This window comes from Macadamia integrifolia, chromosome 4 (genome assembly GCF_013358625.1).
Source record: "Macadamia integrifolia cultivar HAES 741 chromosome 4, SCU_Mint_v3, whole genome shotgun sequence".
In the NCBI taxonomy this organism is placed as follows: domain Eukaryota; kingdom Viridiplantae; phylum Streptophyta; class Magnoliopsida; order Proteales; family Proteaceae; genus Macadamia; species Macadamia integrifolia.
The window spans coordinates 23356613-23378981 of NC_056560.1; the positions used below are offsets into that span (position 1 = coordinate 23356613).

General features: G+C 38.2%; 1 protein-coding gene across 3 annotated transcripts; it reads right to left on the bottom strand.

The window, feature by feature from the left end:
* Positions 1-751: 751 nt before the first annotated feature.
* LOC122076901 (pentatricopeptide repeat-containing protein At4g35850, mitochondrial) lies at positions 752-21941 on the bottom strand. 3 transcript variants are annotated; one of them, XR_006139610.1, is made up of 14 exons: positions 21786-21941; positions 21532-21667; positions 21295-21457; positions 20492-20557; positions 20263-20360; positions 18052-18169; positions 17703-17909; positions 11969-12045; positions 10291-10384; positions 6255-6320; positions 6072-6149; positions 5774-5875; positions 1300-1541; positions 752-1196 (listed from the first exon to the last, which is right to left on the bottom strand). XR_006139610.1 is itself a non-coding variant. In XM_042642522.1 (14 exons), exons 1-13 carry the CDS (start codon positions 21808-21810, stop codon positions 1446-1448), a joined length of 1326 nt encoding a protein of 441 aa, XP_042498456.1. In that variant the 5' UTR covers positions 21811-21941; the 3' UTR covers positions 752-1196; positions 1416-1445. The 3 variants fall into 3 exon arrangements, 2 of the variants coding, with proteins under 2 accessions (XP_042498456.1, XP_042498455.1); XM_042642522.1 differs by having other exon boundaries at positions 1416-1541; XM_042642521.1 differs by having other exon boundaries at positions 752-1541.
* Between the last annotated feature and the right edge of the window lie 428 nt (positions 21942-22369).

Sequence of the window (22369 nt, forward strand, 5' to 3'; positions counted from 1 at the left end):
TATTATTATTATTATTATTATTATTATTATTATTATTATTATTATTATTATTATTATTATTATTATTATTATTATTATTTTAAGTTTTTAACCATGGACTTTGAACTTATACAGTTATCCCATAGCTCACTACAAAAATCATTATTTCTATTTGGTTGTAAAAGAAATTAAGGAAAAAAAAGTGAATTTTGCTCAATAAGAAACCTAGCCATTTCTTTCATTTATGACTTGCATCAATTTTTTTTAGTTATTTATTTATTTATTTTTGGGGTAACGAATGACTTGCATCAATTAGACAATGACTCAACACTCATATGCCTGAATGGCTGGTTACATAGGTATAGACTCAAAATCTGACTCATGAGTCATGACTAGAAATAACCTAACACAGCAAGTAATCAAGCTAGATACATAATTGGCCAATAAAAAGCTTAAAACAACTCTTATTCTAACAAGGACTTACAACTTAAATTAAGTGATAAAGTGAATCTGATATCTTAATCCAACTTTTACTTTACGCCAATTAACGTTCCATATTACATTCACCCCAAAAAAATAAAAAAATAAAAAAATAATAAATTACATATAACAATGAAAATCAATACCAAAGGCTCAACATATATAAAAACTAATCCAAGGCTCATGTGATTTCCTGCATCATCTTCTGTAACTACGAAAGTAATTGTATATCATAATGTAGTGATTTGCTATAGCAAAACTTCAAGTAACTAATCATACATTGACAAGAGGGTTTATTTCAAAAATTTAGATTTCTCAAAGACCACTTTGATATGCATTGTAATAGCTCTCAGGGGCAGAACATATTGACATGAAATAATTCAAATGTTATCCATCATTCTCTAAAGTAACCTAATACAAGAGTCGAGTAAAAGATGGTTGCTTAACAAGCTGTCAATCGAGCATGGGCATGTTAAAGACAAACTGTGTACCAGTGTATCCATGTCAAGCCACAAGCAGATCATCTGCAACTTTCTTTGTGATGCAACAAATATGAGGGTGAAGAATCAAAATTAGTTTCAAGGGGATCCAAAGCAATTGATCTCTCACAAGTCACAACTCTGATCTCGCTGCTTCATCAGGAAAGACAATATTGGGCAATCTTATCCTGCACTGAAGATCATTATGGATTCTGGCTTGGCTATTAAAAGAAATCCAGTAGGGTTCACTACTTCACCCTGCACATCCATTACAACATTACAAGGATCACTTGGGAATGTATCACTTTCTATGCCTAAACCTACAACTTGGGAATGTGAGGAGATGGAGGAAAGATCTTACATATCAAGGGATTCATGCCAGAGCAGAGCAGTAAAAATTCTGACACATGCAACTCTAATAGGAAAAGCTACTCTTTCGAAACATTGATAATATATAGACGGAAATGTCATTATTACATGCAATATTCCAAATCAGCATCCTTCCAACTAAGATAATCTGGCTGGTCCAGACCTGGGACGCATTTTTTCATATGTCCGAGAGACCAGTAAGAGCCGTGGGTCATCTGCAGGTATCTCGCGCTCCTGAAAATATTAGGAGTTAAACAAGTAAGGGGATGCAGAAACATATACACAAATTAGCTAAAATGTAGGTTGACACAACATGGAACATTCAGATACAGATTAAGACAAAGTTGGCAACTTCAAACAGAAACAACTGCAACTTCTTCTTCTTTTTTTTTTTTTTGGGGGGGGGGGGGGTGGGTGGGGATGTGGGGGTTGGAAATTTTTTGATGGAGTTAGATAAAAGCACAAAGAACCGATATCACCAGAAAATCAACGAGCCTCCTACACAGAACCAAAAAGTACAAACAGCAACTGCTATAGATTGAATCTCCCACACCCCCCCCCACCCCGCGCCAAAAAAAAATAACAGAAAAGAAATTGGAAAGCCACAAAGCGATATCATCTCTGAAACATCTATTGCACATATAGATATATCAATTTTAAAAAATAGCATTGTGTGAGGCATTTAAGCTGTGTCCAATCCTCAGAATTCAAGGTGGTTGGAGTTCTGTAACTCGTTAATCATTTTCTTAAATAAATATCAAAGGAAATAAGAAAACAAGCTCAAGGCCACTGCAACTGATGCATAATTTCAGCTAGAAGAGAAGAAGGGCTTGTTTTGGATTTGGTTTAATTTATCAGGCCAAACTCGTTAATCATTTTCTTAAATAAATATCAAAGGAAACAAGAAAACAAGCTCAAGGCCACTGCAACCGATGCATAATTTCAGCTAGAAGAGAAGAAGGGCTTGTTTTGGATTTGGTTTAATTTATCAGGCCCAACTGAAACTATGTTCAAGTTGGGCTTAATTGAGTGCCCCATGGGTTATGGGCCACGGGCTAAGTATTTTTGAGTTTTCTATTGTGATGGGCCAATTTTATAAGCCTAAATATTAGGTTTATGTCCTATATGGGATTAAGTAGTTTATTTCTATTCTATGATACTCTAGAAGAGTTCACTTTTTAAAAAGAAACTTAGGTTGTAAAGGAGAGGGGCCCCAAATATCCCCTATGAATTGAGTTGTTTATAAATTGGGTTTTCCCCTTGTGACAAAACCTCAACACCAGAAGCTATGAAAAAGAAACAAACCAAAAGAGAGAGAGAGAGAGAGAGAGAGACGATGGAGAAGTTGCTAAACCCACAATCGACTCAGAATTCAGAGATCTACCATGGGTTCAGGGTTGTGCCTTTATTTATAAACCTATAATACATTTGTAATCTCACTAGAAAACTAAACCTAGTATAAACAAGAAACTTATTTAGACTAAGAAACTGACAACTAACTCCAAACTCCTACTAACAATTAAGACAAATCAATAAGGGAAAGCACGACAGGGACACTTCCCCTATCATGGTACGTATCTTAGCACGCCCACCCTCAAGCTGGAGTACACACATCATGGGCTCCAGCTTGGAACAACAAGAGTCTTGAATACAATTGTAGATACTAGTGAGCATGAAGAGAACTTCATTAAGAACTCACAACCCCTTTTTTTCTCGATTTTGGTTGCTTGTAGCGAGGTTACCACCAGCGTGATGTGCAAAGGCTGAAAATTGAAAAACCAGGTAACCAAGCAGCTTCTCTCATCCGCTTCCCATATCCGTCAGATTTGGAACCTGACCAACCTTCGTCTCCAATGAAACAGCCTTAGGGACCTCAAAATAGAAGAGAATCAATCTGCTCGATTGAGACCCATTGAAGACGGTAACAGTGGCAGATAACATCATCTTTGAACTTCAGAATTTCAAACAGCAGTTTTGGAGATAACGATTTGGATTTTGAGGTTTTCAAATCCTCTTCATCGATGGACCCTTACAGAGGACGGAAGATTTATGAAGTGTCGCAGGGTACTGATTTTATGCGAGAAAGAGTATACCATGTCCAAAAAACAAACTTCAGCAAAAACAACAAGCAATAGCACGTATTTGAATCAGATTTTTCTTTTTTCAGCAACAAGTGGTTTTCAGATTTTTTTTCTTCCTCTTTGTCCTCTTCTTCTTCTTTATAACTCCGAAACCCTAGGATCACTCCCAAAACAAATAGCAAGGATGACAAGTACTGGTTACAGCTTTGATACCATGTGACAAAATCTCATCTCAACACAAGAACCTGTGAAGAAGTGTTGATGTATACATTGACGCCGCCATTTCCTAACAGTCCGAGCGTTTAGGTGAAACAGTAGCGAACATGGTATCAGAGCAAGAAGGTCAAGTGTTCAACTCTTGGGAAGTGCATCGGAAGAGTTCTCCCAACAATTCTTCTCCCTCGGTGCCACATGAGCTCCACGGGGTCTTGGTCTGCACGTGCTGGGGAGAGTTGATGTAAACATTGACACTGTCATTCCTTAACATTCAAGCTTTTAGGTGAAACGGTAGCAAACAAGAAGCAAACCAAGAGAGAGAGAGAGAGAGAGAGAGAGAGAGAGAATGGAGAAGTTGAAGAATACAGAATAGACTCAGACTTCAGAGATCTACCATAGGTCGGTCTCTTCATTTATAAACACGTAAATACAATAGTAACCTGAATAGCAAACTAAACCTAGTCTAAATTAGACTAGGAAACTAGCAACTAACTCCTCTTAACTCCTAACAATTAAAGACATAAAGCAATAAAGGAAACCATGATAGGGGCACTCCCTCTATCGTGGTAAACATCTTAACATCCCTCTTTTGGTCAGTGGTGAAGCTGTTGTCCTTGGACTGTGGTGATGCAGCTCCAACCCCTTTGGTGGTGATTCCATGATAGGGTTTGGTGGTGATTCAAAAGTCATGTCCTTCCTTTCTTTCTTCTCTCCATCTTGTTCTAAGTTTCAACAAGCTATAAGGTGAGTGTGTGGATGCCTAACAAGGTAAACTGCATCCATCTTCTTGCGAATTCGATTCCACCTTCCTTGTGTGCATTCTTTTTTATTTATTTTAGTTTTTCTCTCTATGATTTTATCTTCTTCCCAAGTTTTTGTTCCTGCATACCATGTTTGTCCACTTGTCTTCTCAATCTTCTCTTAGGCCCCGTTTGTTTGACAGATAAAAAGAGGTGGGAAACTTGTGAGGGTGGGTCCCACATGTTATGGGTTGGGTTGGGTTGGGTTGATAAGGAAAGGGAAGGAAATAATGGAAGACGTAATTTTTAGTGGGGTGGGATTCTATAGGAAAAAGAGGAAATAGGAGACAGAATCAACTTTTCCATGAATAGTGTCAAAGTTTGGAAGGTTGTGGGTGGGAAAAAGTTGAGTGCCACATCAGCAGACAACAGTAATTGCACTTGATGAACTTATCTGGTTAGTTTCCCACCCCACTTTTCCAAATACTTATATTTGTGGTAGTTTACGGGAAACAAGTACAAGTTTCCCACCCCTTTTTACCTTTTCCACTTTTCTCCGTCAAACAAATAGGGCTATTTCTAGCCCACCACACCAAACCACCAATTGAACCTAATTTTGAATATGATGTTTCCTACCTAATAGTACTACTTCTGTCTACAATTGCAGCAGCATCAGATCTGGAACTTGGGAGATCAACATGTTTTAGTAAGTCACTATTTTCTGTTTTCCGAAAGATTCTATTCTGTCCATTGTAGTTGTTCACCATCTAACCATTGGTTTCTATTATATTTCAGCCACAAGTACAGCAGGTTTAGGCCAGCATTTTTCCAGTTTTTCAGCCTCATCGGTTAGCTGGTTCTTTAGCACTTTTCCAGTTTTTAGCCTCATCAGTTGGCTGGTTCTTTAATTATTGATTATCTCTATTTCTGCCCTACTGTTCTCTAAATCTGGATCACTGAGATTCTGTCCTATGGGTTAGTTTCTTAAATTTGTCCTCACAGATTAGCGGAACTGTTTAGGACAATTGCTAGTGTTGTGACAACATATGTTATGATTGTAGATCCAGCTGCTGAAGACAGTTGACCCCACTCCTTATTCTTCTTTAGAAGCATAGAAGAAAAAAAATACGCATGTTAGGATAATCAGTAATTGCTTTCATTACTTCAGACGTGCTATTGATAATCAGTAATTGCTTTCATTACTTCAGACATGCCAATAATAGCACTGATGGTGCTTAAATATAACTCATTGGAACAACTGCCCAGATTGCCTAAAGATCTTTGTAAGGCATGTTGGAAAACTCATAGCTGGACCAGATTAATAGATCTTTGTATTCTTGCACAGAAGAGGCAGAGTCTCAGCAGTAATGGCATAATGGTACAAATGAAAATAAAAATTCCAGTTTGCAGAGAACAGAAGGTGACATACCTTTAAACCATTATAATAGGCTTCCACAGCGGGCAGGGAAGGGGTAATGTTACGAGCTTGCATCAGGTCCCAAATGTAGTTAGCAGTCGTGTATCCACCAGTCTGCACAAAATCATCAAAACAATAATTCAGAGGAACACCAACAGGAATGAATAAGAGCAACCCAGTACATGAGGCTCCCACTACTGCAGGGTCTGGGAGGGGCAAAGAAACAAATCCTTTAAAAAACATGAACAGGATTACAGCAATAAACCAATGGCCAGGACAAGTCCAGCAATTAGATAAAATAATTATGTACCTTTTCACCTGATGCCGCAAGGAGGAGTTCATTACCCATTCTTGGATTCAAAAAGAAATTTCTGGAAGTCATTTTTTCCTGCACATAGAAGTGAAAGCATGAAGGATGATGTATAGAATCAAGAAAATGGCCCCAGTGTTAAGAGAACAATCCAGATCAACAACCAAAAAAAATCAATCATACCAGGGTGTCTTGAGCTATTTGCATCCCCCTAGGAGTATGCCCAACCATTGCTCCTTCTACAAGTGTCTACAGCCACAGAAATGCAACATCCTTATTTAGTTTTACATTAAACAGATCAGAACAACATTTTAAGCAAGTGGCATCTGATTCAAAATTAATTCCCTATAAATAATATAAACAAAGGCATAGATGATTCTGGTAGCCCCACAAACCATGTTATAGGGGGGTACTTAGAGCCCTCAGACCCATTTTCCTCTTTTGCTCAGTTGGACACCTCTTTAAGGCTTTTATGACTCCTATCTAGTATTTCCTTCTCTCTATTAGGTTCCTTTTTTTCTTCCTTTTGCAATTGGAAGTGGATGTTTATAACAAAATACATAAAACTCTCCCAAGGAGGGTGAAGGAGGAAGCCTTAGGGAAGAAGGGAAGAACTAGAATAGATGGGAAAGGAAGGGATCACACAATCAAATATTGCGCAAATCCAACCAGGGAAGGAGAAATCGCATAAGAAAGGGGGAAGGGGAATCACACACAGCTCTAAGGCTCTCAAACATTAACTCAATTCATCATTCTTCAAATCAGTGAAATTAGATTACATTAGTTCCTCTATATAAAGAGGGTAGAATAGCAATCATAACCTAACTAGAAGTTAGACTCCAAGTAGAACTAAACTAGAACTCCAACATAGAGTAGGTAACTAACTAGTTATTCACTAATAGGGAAACCTAAACTAACTAAAAACTGAAATAACAAAGGAAATAGACTCAAAACAGGACTCTAACTAAGCTAATGAATTAAATCTCGTTTTTCTACTTTCTACCCATATTTAAGGTCCATTAAAGTGGTCCATTACAAAGAAAACCCATGGGATCAAAAGCCCAACACATACATAACCTAACCCAAGGCTTATATTTGCAATAAAATAAGCTCATTAAGTGACTTGTCTACATCAGAGGGTACTTAAGGTAAAAAGTGCTCAAGATTAAGAAATAAAACAGCATGACAGAAACAAATGAATCATAATGAAATTGTGCTCCCACTATAGATTTTTGGTCTCATCACTTGCTTCTTGGCAAAATCATCCACCAAAATCCACAGCATCACAAAAACAAATAAATCAATAAATCATGATGGAATTGTGTTCCCACTATAGATAAAGTCTCATCACTTGTTGGTTGTTGCTTGGCAAAATCATCCACCAAATCCTAAGCTAACCAATGTCCCAAGTGGAATGAGGGTTTCAAAGTGTTCACTGATAGGAGGAAAAGGGAGAAAAATGCAAACACAAACATTTGGGAAAGGACATGAGGTCTCAAGTGTTTTCAGAAACAGTACCAAAAGATAAGTGCTCTTTGCCCAGTTTAGCGGTCATACCCACTTTCTTGGTTGAAGTGGAAAGATGTGACTGGAGAGTTGTGTGATCAACGTATTCTTTTAAAGATTAAAGTGAAATTTTATAGGACTCTCATACAACTAGCTATGATGTATGGTGCAGAATGTTGGGCAATTTAAAAGCATCATATAGATAAACTAAGTGTAGCAGAGATGAGGATGCTGAGATGGATGTGTGGCAAAATTAGGAAGGGCAAAGTAAAGAATGAGCAAATTAAAGTTGAGATGGGTGTAGCTCCGATACATGGTAAGCTACAAGAAAGTTGTTTGAGGTGGCATGGCCATGTTCAACAGAGGCCTTTGGATGCTCCATTCCAAGTGATTTGACTCAGATTGAAAGATCTAAAAGAGTCAGGGGCAGGCCTAATGTAACCCCAAGAGAGGTGGTGAGGAAAGATATGCATAGCTTAGGCCTTTCCACCACATATGACTTTAGATAGAGCTGATTGGAGGACAAGGATCCATGTAACCAACCCACTTAGTTGTGATAAGGCTTTGTTGTTGTTGTTGACCCACTTTCTTGATTGCTGATAGTGGACTCTTTTTAGCATTAATCTGAGTGAAATTTTTCTGATTTTACAGTTCGACCTGATTATGGACCAATTCCAGAACCATTGAAGGACCAAACCAGACCAGACCGATTAGGGTTTTGGTTCCAGTTCTAGCAAGCAGGACCGATTAGCTAACTGATTGAGATTAGGGCATGGCCAGATAGTGTTATACTTACAATGGAACCATATTGGAACTGACAGGTTGACATATCTACCTGCAAACATCATTATTCCATGAAACTACATGGAGCTGATGGAATTATCAGACAAAACTTCATGCATTGGTAGAATAACCAGCAATAGCTTTTAGAAGCCATTGCAAAACTACGATAATGTATAATGGTCTAAGATGATCAATAACTATTAAAATATATATGATTGTGTATTTCTGAACGCTTGTTTTACAGCTCAAAGATGTCTATAGGATTAATTTCATCCTCAAAGAGAATAACCAACAGATCTTGTTGCGTAGCTTCAACACTGCCCTTTATTGCAAGTCTAATAGTCTCCAGTACAGCTATCAACTTATTAGAGCATTTTGGTCAGTGCAATATAAATGCATCAAAAGGTGTTTTTACCATTGTATATGGTAAGAGGACCTTGACAGCTGACACTGTGTCAGCATGTTGGCAAACCTTCCTAGACTAACAAGATCTATAGATCTCATCTCGATATCTATTGTTCATGGATAGGAGGTTCTTAAATCACTTTTAAGGTTTGCACGTCCTACTGACGTGTTTAATACCATTTTCAATGCCTTCTATGGTCCATGATATCAAATCCTAGGGAAGAGTGGTCATTTCAGTGTAAGGGATCGAAGACTCAAGGATTAAAGTATCGGTATCGGTCGCCATATTGGTCAGGTCAATTTAAGAGATGTATCAAACCGTATTGTATCGTATCAGAGATACGCTAAAGATACACACAGAAATGGTCAAGATATGCATGGAAATGCACTTTTGCATAAATAAAAAGTATAAATAAGCAATATACAGCATGTATCATGCATAAACACTAAAATTGAGAACATCGTATTGAAAGACAAGTGCATTCAATTGAAATTGTTATAAAGAATGAGGTTTCTTACATGTAGTAATAGTCTATTCTAGATGCCATGAGCCCCAATAGGACTTTTAAATGTTTGGGTATCTGTACATAACTACCCATATTGTACAAATCGATACCAAAAAAAAAAAATTTAAAATAATTTAATGGTGTAAAAATAAAAATTTAATAGTGTATGTATCATATCGATATTGTCGACTAATACCGATATGATATGCACCGTACTTTCATACCATGAGCATAATAATAGAAACCCAACAAAAAAATAGAAACTATGTATTCTAGGAAATAAAAAAGTCCTACGTATCTACCCAAGCAAACCAACCTTCTAAAACAAAGAAACTCAAATAAATTAAATATTGCATCCCTAATTATAAACTACCAACCCCCTTTAGACCAGAAAACTGGTTTGGCTTGGTTGCGTCTTGGCTTAGGCTTTCAAAGAGGGTCAATTCAGTCCAACCAAGCAAAGGCATCTACATCAGCCACTGGTTATGATATTTGAACTATTTTGTTGATTGGGTGGGGCCATAAGCAATCCGAGTGAGGTTTCAGAACCCCAGATCTGCATCAGCTGGTCCCACCTATGAAGGGTCCTGAGAGGGGTGAGTTTGGAGATAGTCCTAACCTTTGGTGTTTTTCGCACAAAGTGGTTGCTCTCAAGACTCGAACCCAGGCATTTGCCCCAGCAGCCAGAACTTTTGCAACTGCTCAAAGCAATGGCCCCTTATATGAGCTAAAGAAGACAACAAACTAGAATAAAAATCTTTGCCGACCAAGAGAAGTCTGAGAGATATAGGGCATTAGGGCTTCACAGGCTAGATGTTATGGAATTTCATCATTAAAAACTCAATTCTAAATAAGCTACTCTTAATAAATATTGTGACTTCAGTGATACTGACTTTTAGAAAATCTCAATTCATGTCCTTGCAGACATTAAATGCACGAAGCATGAGCATTAAGTATGGTGAGCAGAAAGGCTAACAGACATTAGCAATGTAACTGAGCTTATTTACTACTGAACTCACCACATATAGTTCAACCATTGGCGGCTTCCCTGAACTCATGTAGTCCTCAAACAATTTTAGCCCATGATCAATGTCTCCAGAATGTAAATAACACCTGCTTGAAATGTCATATATTAATACCAAAGAAGGAACTATGACTAGTAAAAATTAGGGTCGATAACAGCCATTCTTGCACTTCTTAACACACTGATCAGACCAAATACATGAACACACATCTTGCATGAGTTAGCCATGAAGCATCAGGAATATAATAGGTCTATGCCGACTAATCATTTTCTGGTGGTCAGTGAAAACTGAGCATACTGTGCTGTGAAACCCAAGAATAAGTCTCCCAATTCACGATAAAAGTTCTCACCAAACTAGACTCCGTTTAGTTTGTCGCATATTTGAGGGAATCTAATGCACAAAAACATCAAGGTTTTTACTCACCCATAATGGAACAATGCAAGAATACACATATGATGAGTCTTAAGCCTTCTTTCATAGGAGAATCAAGCCTTCTTTCATAGGAGAATCAAGAAACTTCAGGCATTACAATTTTTCATTTCTTTTTGGATGAATAAATAAATTTATTACCAAAGAAAAAATATACAAGGTGAAGATGGTGGGGGAGACAAAAGGGACCAGCCCTAACAAAGAAGATACAAGCTCAAGAAGAGAGAGGTCAGGGGCTCCACAGGGAGGAAGACATCAAGGGTGGGGGGGAGATGATGGAGATGGGGAGACCCTAGGACATAACAGTGAGCTTGTTCCTTGGGGCGTCACAAGGCATTACAAATTTTAATCATTGCTGTGTCATTAATTATAGGAAGTACAGCACCCTGGTCCTTTTGGTTTGTTACTTAAGGGCTGGAACCTTGCTTAAAAGTGAATCCAATTGTGGAGTTCGGCCTTGGGATTCAAAGGCTGCCAGAAGTTTCCAACTGAAACTCAGCCACATCAAGCCATAACCCAAAGGTCACAAACTGCATACAGGGGCTCATGGGTTAAACCAGATTAGAGCCCAATCATTTATTAGGCCAGGTTTGGCAGGTTAAAGAGGTTTGAGCAGTATGAATGGCAAAAAAATACTTCAAAAGTGAGTTCCTATCAGCTAATCTAGCCCGTCAGGCATTCATTAGTCATCTCCATCAAGTAGCACGTCAAAAAAAGGTGCCAGTAATGTTCCAGAGAGGGAAAATAGATATGGGACTTTCTCCCATGAGTTTTGACTAGAATACCACTTATTTCAAGTATCATGTCCTGGTCTAATGATGATTGATGAGTTATGAGTGCAAAACCTAAGGGACTACCTGACCTGAACTCAACAAAATAGTGTCACTCAACCAAGATGTTACAAAGGACTGAAATCACAGATCATATTACAATTTCGGCACCAATGGAGAGATAAGTAGGTCCTAGAACCATAACAAATGCATTTGGTATATACGGAGACATAGGCAGATTGATTAATCGGAGACTCAAAACACTCATGACAACTCAGGCAATGGAACCCAGTCAGGTAATGAAAAGTATGACTCACAAATATATGAAAAATGACCGACTTTAAGACCGCAATAATAAAACTAAAAAAAAAATGGAAAATGACAATGACTTTAGACCTCTTTAATAATAAAATATGAATATACAGTTCCCTGGAACCTCGGTTCAATCCAAAATTCAATTTATGATCAGTTACCTCATAGATTGCATCACTATAAATACATCAGGAGTTTTACCATCCTTCTTGAGCATCTCCAAAAGTGTTTCCAATGTCTAAGATTACAAATAAAGACCCAAAATTAACACAGCAATAACAAGAAAAAGAAAAGTACATATTTAACAAGGAAGGGCATAATTATAAAGTGATTCAAAATAAAGTTAAGGACAACATCAAAACCCCAAAAAAGAAAAAGGAAAACATTTAGGCAGTGTTTGCTATAGTTTTTCATTCCCCATTCCTCATTTTATAATTTGAAAATGAAAAACCTTGTTTAGTTAGAATCATGTTGTAAAGTGGATTTCAATTGATGGATCTCACTCTCACACCCTCTGTTTGAGCCATTCCTCTTTCCTTCACCAGTACAAATCCAATCCAACCCCTAATGCTCTTCTTCCCAAGCAATGAAAACCGAACATTCTGTCATCAATGATACATCCCATTCACTCCTGCAAAGCCCTTACCGAAGGGTATCAATAATGCACCTTAGATTCAAATGCTTCACACAGAAAAATCAATTTTTGACTTGCACATTTGACCATAGTTGACACGGTGTCTAGGCGAACCAAGGCGTTTGAGAGGGTCCAAAAGCAAGGCAACACCAACAAGGCATCCAAGGTGTTTGGACACCTAGGCCACCTCGACAACTATGCATTTGACCGCAACTTGTCAAACCCTAATCAGGGACACGGATTTATGTTCCTCAAGGATCCAAAATCTCTCAAAGAAAAAACAGGGGCACCCCCACAGGTTAAGTACCATTTTAAAACTTCCTAGTAAAATCAAACAACATCAAAGGAGCACCAACACCTTATCCTTTAAAGCCTCTGTACTGATTTCCATAGTTCATTCTTTGAAGAAGAAGTTGGAGGCGACGAACATTTAACCTCACCTTGTTCAGCTACTTCACTAATGAAGGACAAAGAGGAGCGTAGCCAGTCTTGATGGCTGAACAAAGTACTTTCATGCGAGTTATGACTCATGTAGTACACCCCTTCAGTGGTTAACTCATTTCTGTTTACTTTGATGATATATTAAGCGAGAGGACGATCACATTGATAATCTGCGGCAAGTGATAGAGTACTAAGGGCTGAGAAGCCCTATATCAACTTAAAAAGGTGCTCTTTATGCTACCTAAGGCTGTATTCCTTGGGTTCATTACATCCAGTAGTTAAGTTGTAAATCACAAAAGAAGCAGGTCCCAAAGAGAGGAGAGGAAGAGAAGAGGAAGGAAGAAAGAGAGAAGAGAGTTTCAGAAGACCTCAGTGCGTTATGATCTCACTTCAACCATTCACTGAAATTTTGTTTTTAATCTCAAGTACCCGAAACACCCTTACATACTTAAGTATTCACCCCCCCCATAAGATACCATTACATATATTTCCCAAAATACCCTAATTCTAACACTCTCCTCAAGCTGGCGAATAGATATGCCCAGCTGGCTCAGAAGGTTATGAAGAGGAGTTGAGTCCTTTTGTTAGCACATCAGCTAATTGATCTGTTGTCTTCACAAAGGGCCTGCAGATACTTCCAGAGACGATCTTCTCCTTTATGAAGTGATGGTATACCTCAATGCACTTTAGGTGATCATGTTGCACAGGATTATGGGCTATACTGATGGAAACCTTGTTATCACAATAATCTAATGGAGCCGTCAATACCAAATCCCAATTCCTGAACCAACTTTCTTAACCACAACCACAAGAGGTCACATACTCTATGGAACATTGCTCTAAGTTCTGCCTTTGCACTGGACCTGGTAACACAAATTGTTTCTTGATCCTACACCAGACCCATCCCAACCTGCATCAGTGTAGGCCTCAATCCTCAAGTTATTATGCTTAGTATACAGTAATCCTTTTCCTAGACCAAATTTAGATATTTGAGAATGCTGTATAAAGCTTCCAAATGACTAGTCCTTGGAACATGCATGTATTGACTCATTGATGGAAAGATAGATTAGCTTTCTCACAGGTAATAATGAATGACCACTGTTGTCACCTATTTTGTGATTTGGGTCAATAGGAGACTCATGCGCATAGTTTTTAAGGCGTCGCCTTATCAGCACCAGTTGGCGCTGATGCGGTCTAGAGATGGTAAGGCAATGCTCCGCCTTACGTGAAGTGGCACCTTGTGGGTTTTTTTTTTTTTTTTTTTTTTTTTTTTTAACATATTTTAAAATTACTTGATGAAGATTCTAAATATAGATTTTTTATTGGTAGGTGTATGGTTTTTTTAACACTTGAGATGTATGGGATCAGCTTTACTCCACCCAAAATAACCAAAATAAATGAAACAAAAACACAATTCACAAACAGGGTTTGGATTTTGTCAAGGGTTTTAAGAAAGGGCTTTGAGAAGGAATCAAGGAATAAGGAAGAACCACTAATCCAGGCGACCATTTTGCTCCGGCAGCGGTGAGCTTCATTCTTCTTTGACAAGAATAGAAATATAGTGGATGACCTTAGGGCTTAGGCACTCATTTTGGCATCATAGAGGTGAGTATAATAAATACTTGTATTTTTTATGTCTTCTTTTCTTTATATTTATAATTTTGTTTCATAATTATGTATTTATATTATATGTTAATATGTTATGATAATTGATGATTGATGAAGATGAACTTAGTTTATTCACTTTATTCACTTTATTGATTTGTTTTCTTGATGAATATCTTACATTGGTATGAATATGAACCTTTAGTATTTATTTAACATATGAGTAATAGGATTCAACTAGGATTTGAGCCAAATAGATTGGTTTTATAAAAAAATTACACAGGAACGCTTTAGTCAATAAGGCGACGCTTTATGCCCGCCTTATTGCTAAGGCGCTCCGAAAGACCCTTAAACGCCTCCGTCGCCTTACCGTGTTAAAAACTATGAATCAGATTGGCTTATGTATTATTGCATTGGTATGAAGTATGGACCTTTAATCTTTATTTAGCATATAAGTAGTAAGATTCAACTAGGATTTGAGTCAAATAGAATGGTTGTATAAAAAATAACACAGGAACGCTTTATTCAATAAGGCGACGCCTTATGCCCGCCCTATCGCTAAAACGCTCCGAAAGACCCTCAAATGCCTTGGTCACCTCACCGCCTTAATAACCTTGCTCATGCGATTTACAATCCAGCATTGCTATCTCTTTCAATAGATCCAACTCATCCAAGAGATACTTCCTCTAACACATATGAACCCCTTTTCTAGACCTAGAGACTTCAACTCCTAAAAAAATTAGTTAAAATACCAAGGTTTTTTATCTCAAATTGTTGAGTTAGGTAAGTTTTGAGCCTTCCCACTTCTTGATCATTTCTCGTTACTACAATGTCATCTACTTAGACAATTAAGGTTGTGAGTTTACTACTGCCTTGTTAGATGAATAAAGTGTGGTTTGCTTGGCTTTAAGTTTACCCATTTCTTAACACTTATAGTCTGAATCTCTCAAACCAAACCTTCGGAGACTATTTAAAACCATAGAGTGCCTTCTTCAACTTGCACGCCTTCCCTTTTTCTACAAGAATTTTGAAACCATAAGGGAATTTCATATACACTTCTTGCAAATTCACCATAGAGAAAAGCATTTTTTACATCCAATTGGTACAAGGATCAATCCTGATTCACTGCAAAGGATAAGATAACTCTCATGACTTAAGTTTTGCAATAGGGGCAAAATGTTTCTTGATAATCAACTCCTTACACCTGACTGCATCCTTAGCAACCAGTCTAGCGTTATATCTCTCAATGGTGCCATCCTAATGGTTTTTAACAGAGAAGACCCATCTACATCCCGCAAGAACACATCCTTCAAGAAGGTCAACCATCTCCCAAGTATTATACTTCTCAAGAGGCTTCATCACCTCACATATGGTTTCCTTCGATCCTTGGTTTCCTTCGATACAAGGACATTAGCACAAGCATATAAGAAACCACTTTGTCCCTCTCCAACTGTGAAGCATATGTGACTTGAGTCACTGACTGAAGCATTGAAGTTCAAATTACCCTCGCCACATTCTTTTACTACAAAATACCAGATTGATTTGTGGTCTAAAATGTATTGCTTCAACATTGCACCATTCAGCTCTTACCAACATCTTATGCAACTTTATGGATAGCTGGTAGTCACAACTTTTGCACCCAATACACAATTATCTCTACTTTTTTTTTTTTGGTGAATTACAAATACATTAAAAGAAGGGGGAGGGAAAATACAACCCCAAAGGAGAAGTTACAAACCCAATAAGGGGTGCATCTCAAGCCCAATTGGGCAACACTCAAAAGCCCACATGGGCTAATTGACAAGAATCAAAAGCCCAAATCAAAGAAGAGGGGCAATCCGGACAATTCCAGGTAGATTTCCACCAATCCCTACCCAACTTTTCTCCACACAAACTCCTAGCAGCCAAGTCGAGATTCGAAGCTCCATCGACAAGAAGGCAGCCACATCAGCAGGGCACTGCCCTAGGGTAGCTCTGGCCAAGTGATGGTGACAGTCGCGGAGGGGCGCCAGCCTTGCGGAGGGCAGCGGCAAGACGGCCGTCAGCCGAGCATAGTTGACAGCTTTGAGGGCTGCTGGCCCTGCGAGTGGCTGGCCTTCAGAGCGCCGGTGGAGCAAACAAAGCAATAAACACTGACTTGAGAGGAGATGGAGACCGGTAAATCCAGATCTGGACAGCGACTTGGTCACCGGCTAGTTTCACACGAACTAGAAAGTGGCACATGTATGGGCAGCTGCATGCAGAGAGCGGAGAACATGGTGACATCAAGGTCCAGATCTAATCTGCGGCAAAGCCAGCAGCACAATATCACTCTATATATGAGCAGCAGCTCAAGAACTCACCCGATCTGAGGCTTGACAGAAAGGAATCTCAAGGGAGTCAGCAAGGGTGGAACACAACTTCTTGATTGTGTGAGACAGAGGAGGAAAGAGAAGAGATATGGAGAGGGAGAAGGAGAAGAAGAAAAGAAAGTGAGAGGAAAGGAAAAAGACAGCGAAGGGTGAGAGGGAGAGGATGAGAGGAGGAGGAGGAAGGGTGAGAGAGAGAGGGGGAGCAGCCTAGCCATAAGGCTGGAACTTGGAAAACCTTCTGTGAGTAGGGCAAAAGAGAGAACGAGAGGAGAAGCCCAGACTGCTCCCATTCTTAGTTGTATTGACATTTTTTTGATAGGTAGGGAGAGGAAGTAGATAACAACTAGGAGCCTCGAACTCTAGATCTCCCGGTGAGCATGGGCTTTTTGTGCACCACAACTCACCAAGCGTGCTAAGCAGTTGTTGTTATTATTATCTCTACTTTGAAAACCCATCTACCCTAATTACATTAACACACATTAGTCTAAGGAAAAAAGGCCAATGGTAGCTCCAAACATAAACAAGAACCAGGAAAAAAGGGAATTGTGGGAGTTGATTAACATGAAGTCATAGTATAAGTTATAAAATTGATAATGATTTTACATTCTTGGGGTAAGGCTGCATAGTTCTCGTCCCCCCCCCCCAAAGACCTAGCACATGCGGGAGCCTCGTGCGCTAGTGCACCCTTTTTTTTATTTTATATTCTTGGATGCAATAAGTATGTTGGCTAACGGGCCAGACCAGAAAATAATCCCAGATGTTTGGACATCTATTTATATATAAATGTCTTTATTCTCTCATTGCACAGTTGAATCTCAAATAAATTCTAGGTTATAAAGCTTAATATGGATGTCAAAATCATACCTCTGTACTCTTAAGCTCTGCACAAGCATGAAATGCAACATGATAAACTGTCAGTTGCCTATTTAGAAATGCACGTCTATGCACAAATTCCGCTGTTGGGATATTATATAGTTCTTCCTCGGGGACACCCATCATCACATTTTCAGCAGAATCGCTGGACGCATCGACTGAAGACCAGCCCTTCGACTGTTCAACAAGCTCAATTATCTATTCCAAGAAAGCAAACATTAGAAACATAATGTTTTCCTTTCTTTTCCTTTTTTTCCTTTCTTCTTGGGGGCTGGAGATAAAATATAAACAAAAAGTAAGAATATATGTAAAGGAAAAATTGGTACTATATCTCATGTACTTTTGCAGTTGTATCATCTGTTGTTGGTGTCTTGTTTCTATGTGCGGCTATAAGTCCAGCATAGCAAAACTTGTTTAAACCAAGACCAGCTGCAGTCATATCACGGACAATTGCATATCTATAACATCAGCAGGACAGCCAAGATTATCAATCGTTAAAACAGTGCATTTACGCAGGACCAGCAAAAACTTTAGTGGGACAACAATGAATAATAGGAAAAATTAGAGTCATTTTGAATTTATTTCACTCATAAGCACATGAAAATAGTCAGCACAAGTTGACACTCATTAAGGGTGCAATTCCAATGCAACAAACCTATCCCAGCACAAGCACAACAACAATTTTGAGGGTTTGGCTTAGTCGTAAATGCATTCAAGTCAATTTCCGGTCAACATGACTATCCCATTTTCCTAAAAGAAACATGTGTATGTAGAAGCTTCAACCCACTCAGTCCCATGCAACTTGTTAATGTTTCTAGTAGTACAGACAGCATCAGGGTTAGAGGTATCACTTTCTCCTTCCCTCATTATCCACTTCCCCTCTCTAGATCACCAATCACCATTAGAACATTGGATTTCTAATACATGTGATACAGAGGTGAATGTAGAAAGATGAAGAACTAGGCCCATCATATGGTTGCAGTCATGGTTTAAAGTATCTCCGATACCGATACGATCCCTCCGATACGTATCTTAAATTTAGCCAATCGATACGATACACACCAATACGATACATGAAATTTTTAAAATCCTTTCGTATCGATATATATCCTATGATACATCGATATGCACCAATACACTATCGATACGTACTGATACTCTATGAAAAATATGAATTCAAGGTAAAATATACGTTTCAGTATGTATCAGTACGTATTGGTGAGTATTTGTATGTATCGATCAGTACGTATCGATGAGTATCAGTACATATCGATGAGTATCGGTATGTATCAATCAATACATATCGGTGAGTATTGGTATGTACCGATACAGTGCACTACGGTCATATAATGGCCAAGATGAGTATATTTTTTTAGAAAACACGAATTTTTGAGGGGTTTTTGTTCCTATATTGCTGCCAGTCATATTTATCTCTAACTAAAGTGGAAATGAAGGTTGAGAACAAGGATTTTACATTTATGGGACAACTACAAACCTTGAATTCTTAATGCGATACCCTCAATTTAGTGTTTATGCATAATACATGTTATTAATAGTTTTTTTTTAACAAAATTTTTATGCAAAAGTGTTTAAAAAGGTGTTTCATATCCATTTATGTGCGTATCTTTAGCGTATCTTAGCGTATCTCCGATACGATACGATACCCTCAGATACGTATCTTAATTTTAGTCGACCGATACCGATACTTTAATCCTTGGTTGCAGTATCTTACCTAATTTTGAGGGCAATTAGGGCGCCTATGGAGCGAACTTTCTTGGGGGAGTCCGAACTTCTGCCACTGCGAGGTCTGGGGACCCCTGCCACTGCGGGGTCTGGGGACCCCTGGGTCATAATGCATGCAACCTTACCCTTGCTTCGCTAAGAGGTTGTTTCCAGACTCAAACCCATGACCACTAGGTCCTTTTTACCACATTAGAAAGCCAAACTATGTTTTTTTATATTTTAATTTTGTTGGAAAGTCAATTTTTATGAACACTTCAAGTGTTTATTTATTTATTTTTTTTTTAACCAACCAAGTTGTCGACAGTATATAAATAGGAGAACAAAATACAACGAGGCAAGTGCTTCAAGTGATTATATATATAAAGGATGAAGTTCTTTACATGTAATAATACCAAATTTCTTTTCGGTACCGTATCAGTGACTTAAAGATACAATACATATCGGATAGTATCGGCAGTTGCCTTTGGGTGGCATGCTGTGTTTTTTAACAATCGTCTGCTAAAGAGTGAAAAAAGAATAACTGATTAAAATCCGATCAAATGATATTTTTATATGAAAGATCATGCAGCTTCTGATGAATTTATGGTACATATCACTTCAGTGGTAATGATCAAGGGGGAATCATATTCCCTAGACTGCATAAGATGGTGAACAGTTCCTCTTGGATAGTTTGATGGCTAGGAACTGCACACTTTGTCTAACCCGACTAGACATCTAATCAGAAAAATATACTGCAGGGATGGGATCCACCAAATTTGACACCAAAAACCTAAAACAGTGGCATTAGAACATGAAGCAAATAGCATACACTCGATCCAATCGGCCAGTTGCTGCACACGCATTGAGCAGACAGATGTAGGTTTGCCCATTTGGTTTGACCTCGTTTCTCTTCATTTCTTCCAAAATCTTCAACTCAGAGATTACAAAAATGTTAGAAGATAATTAAAAATATTAAAAAATGAAACAGTTCCTGACACTTCTAGTACTGAAAAAAAAAAAGACAAAATTCAAATGAAAAGAGGAACAGTAAACCTTACATGTACTGCAGGGTCAGAATTCTTGCATTTTCCACAGGTTGAAATCAAGAAGTTGTATAAAGAAACCTACAACATAGAAAAAATCTTGATGGCCATAAAAAAACTCACCTTGATGTCGAACAAGTACTAGCTCGTGAAGCTTCAAAGGAAGAAAAAACGTGGAAATACCAACAAAAACTAAATGATCAGTAACAGACTATTAGAGATTTGATTTGGTTAAATGGATTGGAATCCTCGCTTATTCAGGTGAAGAAAAAAAATTAATATTGTCTCCAACCTATGGTACCTCAACCACTAGATACTGCTAATTGTTAAAGGAAACAGCATTCTTCTGGTTTCCTCCAAACTGGTATCCATGAAAGTTAAATGTTACCAAATTATCTAAAACACCAATTCAAACCAAATTACAACCTCAACTAGAAGTCTCCTGATCAGTGTATTCTGGTTAACTGTGAATACCCTAAATATGATAAAAAATTACATACTGCTGAAGCAAAGGAATACTACTTAGACACATTCAACATTACACACCAAATACAACTGCTGAATCACAAACAATTAAATGGGTCCGCAAACAAGATAGTTGCAGTGGTTGACTTCTTGCACAATCAGAAGTACATCTATACGGAAATTACCAACAACTTAGAATGATCTACACCCTAATGTGGATGCTGAATTGTAGGCGTAAATGTCTCGTATTCTCTTCAAACACTTCAAATTTTCAGAGATATACAAACTCCTGTTAGGGTAAATAATGCAACATCAGTTTATTAGTAAATTAAAAATTTTAAAATTATACTTACATCAGGTAACAAACCCATTGACTTCATTTCATCTCTGAAGAAAAAAGCATCCTGCAAACGAGCTCCCTTCATAGTGCCAATGATCAGCGAATGAAATGTATCTCTGGTTGGCTGTACTCCATCGAGCAGCATATCATCGTAGACATCTCTCAGCAAGAAATGCCTGAAGAAAAGATTAATCATTCAATCGAATAACAATAGTAACAAAATGGGTATCAAATGTGAAGTGAATTTGACCTTCGTTGAGCAGTTAGAGAACCCATAACAGTGTTATACTCTGAAACATTGTTTGCATAATTTCTCTTCGCGTATTCTTCCGTCGAAGCAGCAAAGGTACGGAACCCTAGAACTCGAGTCAATGCTCGACGATGCCCTGTAATGAAATTTAATTGAAACCAAATAAGTAACAGATTGAATCAAAATCTGACGCAATGTTTTAGATTGAATTCAATGTATTGACTGAAAATCGAGATTAGGCTATTGAAAAATACCAGTAATGGATTGTATGAACTTCATGATTGAAGATTCGAAGGTCTCGACTCTCGAAGGTCGAAACGGTAACAGAAGATGGTCAGGAAGGCCTGCAAGGGTTTAAGGAAGAACATGAAATAACAATCATTTGAACCCGGTTGGTCTTGGCTGAACTAGTAGCATCTAGGGTTTTAAAATTCGGACCGGATGATTCGATTCTTCCCGATCTGGTTCTGGCTCAGATCGATCTTGTATGGAAAAACTAGGGTTGTCAATTTCAGGCCCGCACCGGTAGGCCCGACTGAGCCTGACCTAGATCAGCCAGCTTAATAAACGTGTCGGGCCTAAGTCCGACCCGTTTATAAATAGGTAGTATACGGTGCAATGGGTAAGCCCGATGGGCCTCCCGATCAGCCCTACTCATTTACAAGCCCAACTCAGATCGACACGTTTAGCCGATCATTTGTATAGGTATTCTAATTTTTTTTGGGATAGAATAGGGTATATATTGATATTTTTATCAATTATTGACTCCAATTAAGTGTAATATCTTTTCAAAATTGTTGATGATTTAACAAAATAAATTAAAATATCTTAAATCCAA

Coding starts and splice junctions, on each gene's coding strand:
- LOC122076901 (XM_042642522.1), bottom strand. CDS start 21,810: ATGAAGTTCATACAATCCATTACTG. Junction 21,458..21,531: donor TCTCTAACTGCTCAACGAAG/GTCAAATTCACT, acceptor TCTTTTCTTCAG/GCATTTCTTGCTGAGAGATG. Junction 12,046..17,702: donor CAGAGCTTAAGAGTACAGAG/GTATGATTTTGA, acceptor TTGTAATCTTAG/ACATTGGAAACACTTTTGGA.